The 12,717-nt window shown below is 29.4% G+C and overlaps 1 protein-coding gene across 1 annotated transcript; it reads right to left on the reverse strand.

Annotated features, from left to right (window-relative positions):
- Positions 1 to 2,154: 2,154 nt before the first annotated feature.
- LOC137832185 (1-aminocyclopropane-1-carboxylate oxidase-like) lies at positions 2,155 to 4,654 on the reverse strand. Its single transcript, XM_068640217.1, has 4 exons — positions 4,185 to 4,654; positions 3,851 to 4,077; positions 3,024 to 3,357; positions 2,155 to 2,801 (listed from the first exon to the last, which is right to left on the reverse strand). Exons 1-4 carry the CDS (start codon positions 4,287 to 4,289, stop codon positions 2,514 to 2,516), a joined length of 954 nt encoding a protein of 317 aa, XP_068496318.1. The 5' UTR covers positions 4,290 to 4,654; the 3' UTR covers positions 2,155 to 2,513.
- Positions 4,655 to 12,717: the final 8,063 nt, after the last annotated feature.

The raw sequence follows: 12,717 nt of genomic DNA on the forward strand, positions 1-12,717 counted from the left end.
ATATTTAATAGTCCACAAAGATCATTCCCCTCTGCAAAAAAGTTCTGCATAAACTTCTTGCTCCCTCCTTATGCTTCAAAGCTTCCAGAACCATCACCACTTTCGTGCTTATCACCACCAAGAACAGATTGCACACTTCTATTCTGCGAAAAACCAAGTTGATTGGCACTTATGCAGCAATTTTGCAGCAACTCCACACTTTCATTAGCACTGCATACCAAGCCATCCATTCACTGCAACACATATATATCCTATTCTATTCACACGCTTTGTTCACCCCTTTTCCTAAGTTCATATTTTTCCTTGCAGGCTATTTTTATGCTAGTCAAACATTTTCTTACACATTATGAGTGTAGTTTCACTTGACAAAGAGACAGATTACACACTTTTATATTTCTGAAACAAATTTCAGCCAATAAAGAGTGTTATTAGAGAACAAACTATAAGGTAGATAATTTCTCTAGTCAACAACAGTCTTATTATTTTTAATTTATAAAAAAACTAATAATATTTTATTATATATCACATTTAGAAATTAAAGTTCGTTGAGTGTATAGAGTAATTGGTAGGGTTCTAGTTTAATTAGAGATTTTGAGTTTGAGTCACAGAAAGAAAAACAATATAACATATTTAAAATTATATAAACATTGTTTGGACACTTTAGACTGTAAAAAAATTGTGTTAAAAGAGTGCATTATAATTTTTCTCTTTTTATATTGAACAAATTAAACTAGATTCGGAGTATTATTTTTGACCTGGAAGAAGAAGGTAGATTTGGAGCAGTGGTGGTTGTGGTCCCACTAGAGCATTATGAGTAGTAGAAATTCCCCACAAGAGGTTTTATAAATAAGGTTGAAGAATATAAAATTAACAAGAATCATCTAGTTCTCTTATCAATTGTTCAGACCTACTTTCCCCAATTCTTTAATCAATTTTCCAGATGCTACTGGCAGCCATTCAGTGCTGGGTTTCAAATCCAAGGAAGCTGCTTTCTTACCAACTTTAGATTGCTAACATGATTAAAATTCTTGTTTGGTCGCTGTCCAATAGTTTTAACATATCATTATTGTACCTTTCGGTTCCTCAAATGGAAACTTAATTAATTACCAATCACAACGATTGGTATTCCCCTGTCAAAAGTAACCTCTATCAGAAGTTGGAACCACATTAATTAATAGCCCAACATGCAATTCAACCATTTTTTAAGAAAGAAAAAAAATAAGACACAAGAGTTAAATGTTTGACATATATGATGAATAAGTGGTGGTTTGGAGTAATTGAAGTTAACAAGGGAGTGGTTACTAAATAACCATAGATTAATGTTTTGCTTGCACTTTTGCCTTTACATCACATCATCAACTATGAAAAACCAAAACCACGGGACATGCTACTCAATCCATATTGGAACAACATCTGACAAGTGGGTTGGATTACTGTTGCTACATGTGTCAATATTTTACGTCCATATTCAAACTTCAATCAACTTAACTGCCCAAAATAAATCCAAATTCCCACTGTTTGTAGCGTCATCAAACTAACACAATTCTCTAAATAAGTAAAGATTTTCCATTTTCATGAGAACAAAATTCAAGTGAAAATCATCTTACCTTTTAGTATTTCCATTTATTCAATTTCTTCTGTGGATATCTGTCCCCACTTCCTAGGAAAAGAAGGAAAATAGGTTATTAATAATGCTAAGGAGTCGTCAATTCCCTTTTGCCACTTCCAAACTTTAACTATTTCCTCTCTTCACTTTTTTCAGTGGGTAATTCGTGTTTATCTTGGGTTCATTTTAGTTGAAATCCCTCTCTATTTCTTTTTATTTCAATGCATGGCAGGATAATATATAACAAACAAAATATCTATTTTCACATTCTCTTTCTTTATAGCACTCCTTATTCTCCAGTTGTTATAATGAAAAGAAAGAAAAACTTCAAATGTACTGTGTTTATTTCTTCTCTTCTCAATCATAAGAAAGGGTGCCATAAAATTTCTATCTATCTATATAGAGGTCTTTTGACACCACTGTTTTGTTTCTACATCCTTATGAGAACCGCACATATAATTTAATTAAAATAGAAATTAAACTATTGAATATAAAAGTAATAAAATAGGTTGTAAATTCGTAAAGAAAGAGAGATAGAGGGAAGAGGAGAGAGAAAATGTGTGACTCTATATTGATGATATTATCATAACCAAAGAGGAATTATGAGAGACAGATTCTTGTAAAATGGGGAAGATGAAGTTACTTTCTAAAACAGTGTATCAGTACATCGCATTAACTTGATCATCATATCCCAGACGACATCGCTGATCACACACACACGAACTATAAGATCAACCTAAGACTTTATTTTTTAACTATATATTATAAGGTTTGATTATACTGCACAAGCTTACATACCAAATTATCAAGGGCATCAAACACTATTCGGTGAGCTGAGTAGCCTTTGTTTATTATTAACATAAACACACATACGTTTCCATGCTTATATATATTTCTATGCTGAGAGTCAAACTGTGGCTATGGCCCCCACATCAGCGGTTGACACGGCCTTCATAGCTTCAAACCTTGGCTCTTTAGCCTGAAACTTGAGACCAGCATAGAGCTTCATGTATTCATTAAACACAAATTTCGGGTACACTTGGCTTGTCTCATCCGATTCCTTCACCAAGGCTGCTGCTGGTGAAATCACAGCATCATCACCAGGATTATAGAACGAAGCCAGGGACATTCTGGTGCCATCCGTTTGAGCAATGACACGGTGCATGACACTCTTGTACTTGCCATTGGTTATGACCTGTTAATGTCACGCCCACAAAAGACCAAAGGAGATGAATTATTTAGAGGAATTAGAGCTAATAATAATGCACTGAAAGCCAAAGCTAGCTATCACTATGCTGTTGGGTGTGATCTGTGATTGAAACGTTATATGGTATATATTTTCTTGTGTGAAGAAAAGTGACTAGTGAGAAACATTATAAGGTAGTGGGGCATGTGGATGTATGTAGTATGTATGTACCTCAAGTTGGTCACCAAGGTTGACGACAATGGAGTGACGCATTGGTGGGACATCGATCCACTGGTCATCCTTGAGGAGCTGCAGTCCACTGACCTTGTCATCTTGGAACAGTAGGATAATGCCACCGGCATCTGTGTGAGCTCTTAGGCCCTTGATGAGATCAGGGGTTGGACAAGGAGGGTAGTTGCTAACTTTGGTGCCAAAATTTGGGCCCTTGGATCCATAGAACACCTTCTTTAGGTACCCTTTCTCCAGTCCAAGATTCTCACACAGCAAATCAAGAAGATGCTCTGCAAGTTTTTCCAACTCCAGTGCAAACTGCTTCATTATCTTTCTGAAAGAACAAAACATATAGTGAGACACAGCTTTTATACCAAAATTAAACTTAAATGAACAAGGGTGCATGGATTGAATTGAAGCTTACAAACACAAATTTGAAAATAGATTTCATCTTTTGCTTTCGTATTGTTTTTTTGGTTTCAAATCAAGTATATAAGCTGTGGAAGTACCTTTATAAATATATATGATGAAACTGAGTTTACTGGATAAACCTAAATTGGAGGTCAAGAGAGGGAAAGTGAAATATAACCTTACAGTTTGGAGAGTCACAACATCCTTTCGAAATGTAAAACTAAAAAGATAACTTTAATTATTTTCTTTTTAGATAAGTCTGATTGTAATGAGGTTTTATCTTACTTTTGTCTTGAAAGTCAGATTGAAATAAAAGAAGGGTGGCCAATTTCGCCAAATGAGTTAGCAAAAAGTTGATTCAAACTAAAGTTGGTAAATTTTGATCCAAATATGCAGTAGATGTAATTCAGTGTGACCTGTAGTCTTCATCAAGATCTGCGTTCTCTGAAACATTGGAGACTGGAAGATGGCGCAGAAAAAAGGTGCTTTCCCAGTCCAAGTCATTGATTTCTGACTCAACAGACTCAAGTCCTTTGTTGGCCACCATTTCTTTGAACCTTTGCTCCATAGTCTTCTTGTAGTGCTCTTTTGTGAACCTCTCCACGGTGTCCATCAACTCAATGGATATACCATGGTTCACCAACTTGAAAAACAAACACAAAGCAAAAACCGACAAAATTAACTGATTAGGCCTTTTCGGGAAAACTCATGCATGGGAAAATTTTATTGGTAAGTGGTTGTGATTAGTACCTCAAGGAAACCCCAGTTCTCACAAGCATCTTTTATCGTCTCCATGGCAGCTCCTCTCTCTTCTGTGTTAAGTTTCTCCATGTCAACAACTGGAAAGTTTGCCATTTGCTTCTTTCTTTTCTATCGCTTTAAACAACTATGTGATTGTGAGTATATGCTGTGAGTAGTGATGCTTTCAGAGGTGCAATCTACTGTATTTATAGGCCTCAAATTCAAGGAGAGAGGCTAAGAAAAGAAGAAATTTTATTTAATTGTTTAAGAAAAGAGAAAGTGGTGTGCGGACGCATGTTGCCTAATTATCTACAATTCTTTTTCCAATTTTCTTCATTTTTATTATAAGGTAAATCAAATTAAAGGAAGTGTACAAGGAATTCTAACTATTTTGCGAAAAGTTTAAGAATTAATAGCTGAACAACAGACAAGTTATATGCACCAAACTCTCTTGAACAGTATTTTTTTTTGTTATCTTCGGTTCAAACATCAGCCAACTTCATCCTTTTAAATGGGAAGAATGAAACATTAAAAAAACTAAAAAAAGAATTTACAGAAAAAGTCACTTTCTCTTAAGAAAAAATTAAATTGTTTACTCTACTATAATTTGTATTTTTCCAGTCTCTTGCAAAAAATTAATAGAAAGACACAATGAGTAAATTTGTGTTTATGGAGAAGGGTATAATTGCTGCACAAGTTAAACATAAAAAAATTTCAAATAGAGAGAATCATGTTTCGATATAGAACCTGGTAAAGTGATTTATATGGTAATATCAAAGAAGGAATCCTCTTACCTAAAAGAATCAATGGATTGACAATTTTAATTACAAAAATAAGACTTGAACCAAATTCAATAGAGATGTTGATGTCTTCTCTCATCTATTGAGATTTCTTCAGGTCTCTCCATAATGTAGAGTTTCTTATGTTGTTAGAAAATCATTAATAGCAAAAACTTTTGTATATTTAGACCAAAAACATTAATGTTTGTCACAAATTGTGTTTTGACCATTTCAAAAAATTATTTTACAACATTAGCTGCTTCAAACTTGTTTGTGAGAAAAACTATCCAAGTAAAATGATAGTTTTTAAGACTTAGAAAGACAAAATATTTGAAAACTCGAAGTAGAAAGATTATGTGTGAAATCAAAACAAATTTCATTAACTCCAAAGTCAAAGGATTTTATCAGTCCAAATTTAGAATGTCAAATAAATTCTTACAAAAATGAGTGTTTTAATAAGAAACATCAATATTTGTATTGATATGAAAGAAAACAAAATTATAATTATTTTATGAAAAAAATTGAAGGAAACAACATGTATAATCACTACAAGAAAATTATGAAATAGAAATCAATTTTAGAGAAAAAAAAATTAGTTGTTATAGTGACTAAATTAGATACCATTTTAGAGACTAAAAAAAAATTGATTTCTAAATTAGTTTTTATTATTGTTAAATAGTTTCTAAGTTGGTATCTAATTAGTAAACAAAGTTTTTTGCTACCAAATTTAGAATCTAAATAAGTGATAGTTAATTAGATACCAATTTAGATATCAATTTAAAAACTATTTAACAATAATAGAAATTATTTTTTTAAAAATTATTTTTTCTAAAATGGTCTCTAATTTAGTCAATATAGCAACTAATTATATTTAATTTTTAAAATTACTTTTTATTTTATGATTTTCTTGTAGTAAATATTTCAATAATAAGATTATTAATGACAAATTTATAAAGTGAAGCATATCTAGAATAAATTTTTTTTTAGAAAAGTGATAGACAAATCACTATGAATCAAGGAACCAGTGACAAACAACACATTAATTGAGGTACATAAAAAAAGTATTCTAATAAAATGATTAGATAATATAATACCAGTCACATATGTAAGATTGAAAAAATGACAAAAAAAAATGAGTAAAATGATTCCTTACCCCTGAATTAATTATTTATCTACTCTTAAGTAAAGGAGTGATAAAAATAATAATAAAAATTAAATTATTAAAAAAATAAAGTAAACATAATAATACCACTAAAAATTCTCAATTATGAAATATTACAAAAAAAACTAATAAAATTATTATTGAAATAAATTAAAAAATGACTTTTGTTACTATATGAAAAGGGAAAAAATTACATAATTTATTAAATCATAATGTATGTTTACATGTAAAAGTATTATATATATATATATATAAATAGTGATAATAAAAATTAAAAAGATATATAATATTATATAATATCTATAATACAAATTATATTTAATTTTAATATTAATAAAAATCTCTTTAAATTAATATTTCTCTGTCTCACAAGTTGTAGTTCACGGATATTAGTTCCATACAATGACATTAACTTTTATGTATAATAATTAAGGGACTTTGACACGTTGTGACCCAACTTCTTTTTACATTCACTTGATAACTCAGAGTATTATTATTTTAATAATTTTTTTATATAGTTTAAATACAATAAATTTATTTTTTATTATATTATATTTTTTATTAAAATCATCACATCAAGAATGACTTTTTTCATAATTAAGTGAACACATTTTTAACAATTCAACACATGGGTATGCCATGTGCCGCCAATATAGAGTTAAAATGAGTTACCTTTGTAGAATGTAACATTTTGGCTTCCAAATAAATAAATAAATTATTTTTAATGAATAAAGTATTTATTAAAGGATATGTATATCCTAATTAATATTAATGGTAGACTTTTATAATTATTAATTATTTATTTTTATAAAAAGGAATAACTTTTATTTTGTTTTCTCTATTATGATTCTAGTATTTATTTGATTGATTATTTCTTTCTAGTTAGACCCAGAAAGAATGTAATGTCGATAAGACTATTTGCTTTAATCTCAATAAAATAATATAAGAGATATTCATTCTCATATCATTTGTTTTTTTTCTACTTTTTTGTTCGTCTTTGTTCTATTTTATATTATGGTATAAGAGCAATTTAAAATCTATCCTAGTGAGTGTTTGTTGGGCCTATCGTATCACTCGCTATCGGGCCGTTATCGGACCGCCTATAATATGTTGTCTCACACACGAGTTGTCACTCTCGGCGTGAAAAGTGTGTGTTGGAGATCTCACATCAACTAAAGATAAAAATATTTCATTGTATATAAGTGAGTACAAACTTCACTCCATAAACCAGTTTTATGAAATTGAATTAGATTTAAAGTTCACTTTGTAATATGTTATCAGAGTCATTTAAAGCATATCTTATCGACTATTAAGAGTTGAACTAATAATAGGATATGGTCTTCTCATGTTGACCGTCCTTGTAACTTGTCGTGCAAAAAGTTTACATTTCTATCGCTTCATAGATAAGATATTTGCTTACTTAATGTGATAGGTACAAATATTTCATGAGAGTTTTGAAAGAAACCGGTGATGGCTTGAGAAGTAAAGAGAGAAAAATGTTTAATTTTGTGTGTGGCACTTGAAGAATAGTGAAATTATTAAATATAAAGGGAACCAAGTTGGGTGGGAAACATAAAAATGGGGAGAAGAAAAAAAAAGGTAGAAAAATATGATGAAAAGACAGAGCAGAAAGTCGTGGAGAATGTATGTGTGCACATATTGATGGACCCCTACCACCTTTTCTCACTCAGAATTAATGTGACCATGTTCTTCGTTAAGAGTTTGAGTCATTAATGGGACCCTCTTCCTGCGTCTTCACTCTCTCTTCGTTTCTTCATCACAATTTCACCCAACCCCACAACCTCAAGTGGCTACACCAGTTACCACCACGCGCGATTCAAACCTCTTTTTCATTTCGGTTTTTCAATTCTCTTCCTACAAAATATTTGTAAGTAACTCTCTCCTTGTCTTTTTTTCTTTCATCAAGCATGGACACGTTAAGGAAACTACGACGAAAAGATCTTGCTATAAAGATTAGACATAGATCTAAGCTTTAGATCGACACCATCATGCCAAAATCAATCATCCTCTCGTCTCGATCCATTCTTCTTTTACTCGACAAAATTATCACCCAGAATCGCCTAATAATCATGCTATTTAAACAAATCTAATCACGCACACATATATATTATATAGCTACGCTACCCAAATTCATCCATATTGCATATATATACTAATTAAATAACTTAACTTCCCCCTAGTTGGAGTCTTTTGATATTTTTTTTTTGCCAACAAGTATAGATTTTACATGCATTGGTGACATTAGTATCTATCAATCTCGATCTACCTTATTAAAATAACACTAGATCTTTGTGTTTAGTAGTTTAAGGGTTAAATTCTTTTTATATTTCACCAACTTCATCCATCCTTTATTTTTATTTATTTATTATTTGATAATAAAAAAAATATTAGAGTAAATATAAAGAACACGATGATTAAGCTCACTCACTCAACATGGTGTCTAGTCAATCCAATTCAATTGATCTTGATTTCATACTCAACCGATATCAAAATCAAATTATATGTAAAAAAAAATATTTGTTAGTTATTGATTTGTCTACCTCGAATCAAAATATTAATTAACTTCTATAAATAGATTATATTAACTAACATTGTGCAATAAAAAAAAGTAGCATATAGTCGGAAACTAGTTCCTTTTAAATACAAAAATTACTTGAATATTTTATGTTTTTCTTAACAAAGCTTATTACGCAGGCAAAGTTAGGAGTTAAATTTATTAAACAAAAATATATGCTTAAAGGATTTATCTATACCTAAAAAAAGTTAGACTTAATGATGTTTATATATTATGTTTTATATGATGATAATGCATAAAAAAAACAAGAATTTGGTAAGAGTGGTTTGATAATCGTGGGAAGAAGCAGCTAGAAAAATGAAATGTCGTGGTCCTTAATATCGTTCATTGCACTAGATCGATGCATGTATATGAGCACGATGGTGGCTTTTTCTTTTTATTATCTTAATTGCTAATTTGTTTGTAGACGAAATAGAAAAAATAGATGTCATCGTCCTGAATTTTATCGCAGAGATCAATGCATGTATAGAGGAGAAAATTTTAAACTGTTTTTTTCGTTTTATAATGTTAATGTGGTAACAAGGGGAAACTTAAAGAGATAGAATTTGAAAGTGGTTATAGAACAAGAACCAAAACAAAACATTATAAGTAATTAAAATGCAAAGAAAAAGTTTACCTATGACCTCATTGTGATGAATACCCTAATATAAATATTAGGCAGCAGCCATCAATAGGGTCCAAATATGACACAACATAAGCCACCGTTCAAGGGTACGTGAATTTGGCTGTCCTTAATTATATTTTGGAAAATTGAATAATAATAATATAAAGTCAATACTACTCACATTAACTATTTTCTTTTTATTCCTCTCATTTCTTATACGAAACATGAATCTTTGTACGATATGTTACCCAATTCTTCTAACGATATCTATCGTACGTATTATATACACCTGAAAAATGTAATATCTACACGTTTTCTGGTTGATGTCAATTATATGTTTACAATCTAAAAATTTAAAGGTTATTAATGTACCCTACAAAAGTGATATAAAAAAGTTATTCTGAAATATTTATTACAATTGATAAAATTAATTTATAAACTAATCAAATACTAATAACTTCTATTCACTTAAAAAAAACAAATAAAAAAAATAAATAATAACCCTTATACAAAACAAAAACATCAAAAAGAGTTAAAGTTACACCCCTCTAACCCAAACACCCAATAAAAACATATGTTTCAATTTCAAAAATCATGATATCCAATGAAACTTACACACGAGAGAAATCAAAAGAAATATCCATATGTTGGAGATCCCACGTCGACTAGAGATAAGGACATTTTATAATATATAATTGGGTGCAGACCTCAACCCTATGAGCCGGTTTTATGGGGTTGAGTTAGGCTTAAAGTCCACTTCGTAACATGGTATCAGAGCCATTTCGAGCCTATCCTAGCGAGTATTTGTTGGGCTTATCAGGCCACCCGCTATCGGGCCGCTATCGGGCCACTATCGGACCACCCATAATATATAGTCCCACGCACGAGCTTCTATCTATCACTCGGCGTGAGGGGGGTGTGTTGGAGATCCCACATCGACTAGAGATAAGGACATCCCTATGAGCCGGTTTTATGGAGTTGAGTTAGGCTTAAAGTCCACTTCTTAACACCATATTAACATAATCAATCACCAAAAGAAACTTTTAAAAAATAACTCCACACGTAATTTTACCATATACTCAGAAATCATAAATACCCTAAACTCTTTTTTAACATTCTGAGTAAGTTTTCAGCTTAATGGTAGACAATAGCATGATCATACCTTGTGAATAAATTAAAAAGCGAAAGGCAGGCATTTAAATAGGGTCAGCAAACGTGTGAAGTAAAAAGTGTGAGCGGAGCATGAGTGGCAGTATAATTAATAAAGGGATCAATTAACATGTCTCAACTCGTGATTCAAGTACAAGACATGCATTCAGAGATCTCGGAAAATGTTTTCCACTTACATTTAATGTTTACTTAAATTAAATGATGATGATGATGATGTAACTTAGTGATTTCATCTAAATTACTACTCTGCCTTTTTTTTTACCCAGCTGCTATAGATGATTTATTAATTAAGAATCGAAAAAACTGTAAATGATTTCAAAGGATTTTGAGTAAATATAGATAAAATGTTTTATTGAACGTAAATCGCTTATTGAATGTTTTATCTAAAGGATTTAAGTTTTTTATTTCTCTGCTTAAACTTTTTCTTTGAATTTGAACATTACATCTTCAATTAGTTGTTATATATATATATATATATATATATATATATATATATATATATATATATATATATATATATATAATTGCATTATGCTATTAATTAGTTTGCTCAAAATTACTAAAAGTGTTCAAAATTATCTTTATATGTGTGTTTGTGAAAATCAAATTTCGTTAGACAAAGCATAAAAATGTTTTACTCTAAAGTTAATTAGTGTTAAATTTTACTGTTTTCATGAAATTACGTACTTCAATTCATTTAAATCGAAAATTTAAATACTATTAGTTTTAGAAAACTCATAATTATAATTTTTTAATATTTATACAAATTAAAATATTTATTTTTTACATAAACTAGACAAATAATTATGTAACTTTAAAATATTTTTTGATAGTGTAAGTTGATAACTAATTACATCTTCAAATTAAGAAAAAAAATCGATTTTTTTTGTCAACTCACTAATTAGTGTTTTTTTTAATTTATGAAAATCCGGAATGTTATTATCTTACTTTTTTTCAATTTGCAAGTTTTTTAAGATATTATTAAAAAAATGGATGTCGACAATGTTGATATATATATACATTTTAAATTTTAATACCATAACTAAGGTTTTTGTTTTGTTTTTAAAATGTTGGAAACATATTCATTTACTGTTAGTAATCTAATATGTAAAAGAAGAAATTTTTATGTGTTTCATCTAAATGATAGAACTCATATCGAATAGAAGTTATTTTATATTATATAAATTAGTGTAAATTTAATCAATTTTTTCAGTTGGTGGAATAACTTGTTTAACCTACTAATAAATAATGAATTAAGATGATCTAAAATTTTCTAATTCATCATTCAGAGTCAGATTAAAATGTTTTTTTTTAACTCAAATAGTAATGATGAACTAACTTATATGAGTTCCTGTGATTTATTTTGACACTTTGTATAAATAAATATATATAAATTTGTTCTTCTGAAATTAATTGTTATTTTTTTCAAAATTTTACTAGTTTAAAAGAGTCTAACAAAATATCTCTTGGCCTATTTGTTTAGTATTTTTTTTTCTTTTATAATTTTATAATTTTTTCTGTATTTTTTAATGGTAAGAAAAAAATATTTTAAAAATTTGTTAAATAAACCCCTCCCTCATCTTAACTTTTTCACTTAATATAAATAAAAAGAAATAGATAGTGTATGTTATTTTCTTGGGGACAAAGATAATCCGTTTAACCAAACATTGGGAATGTTTGACGGAAAGAATTTTTAGGGCGAGTGGACATGTCCTCGATCCCTTATCATATACAACCAAACAAACAACTCTTGATTTAACTGCCATTGTCACTCACAGTCTCTATAATGGCATGTAAATAACTAATTTGACTTTCTCCATTTATTACTAAAATTGTGATATCCTTCCTTACAAACATAAAAATACTCAGTCCCTAGTTATACCATCCTTTTTCACAAAGTTATTTATGTTTTTATAAAAATATAGTTGGTAACTAATGCTCTATTTGTTTTTTACGATAAATTTTTAAAGTGAAGAATGTCGAAGAACAATTTAATATAATTTAATGAATAAAAAATATTCAAAAATAAAAAACAAAACAAAATATTAAAAAAAATTCACATAAAAATTACATTAATCACAAAATTCAATAAATATTTTTCACAAATTTATTCTAACCTACAATAATCCAAACAACTTCATTATCCTTTCAAATCACTCTAAACTCTCTGTCAAATCTCCTCCCAAATTCAAACATATCTTAAATGATACAAGAATTATTTTTTAAAAGTA

Source organism: Phaseolus vulgaris, chromosome 6 (genome assembly GCF_000499845.2).
Source record: "Phaseolus vulgaris cultivar G19833 chromosome 6, P. vulgaris v2.0, whole genome shotgun sequence".
NCBI lineage: Eukaryota > Viridiplantae > Streptophyta > Magnoliopsida > Fabales > Fabaceae > Phaseolus > Phaseolus vulgaris.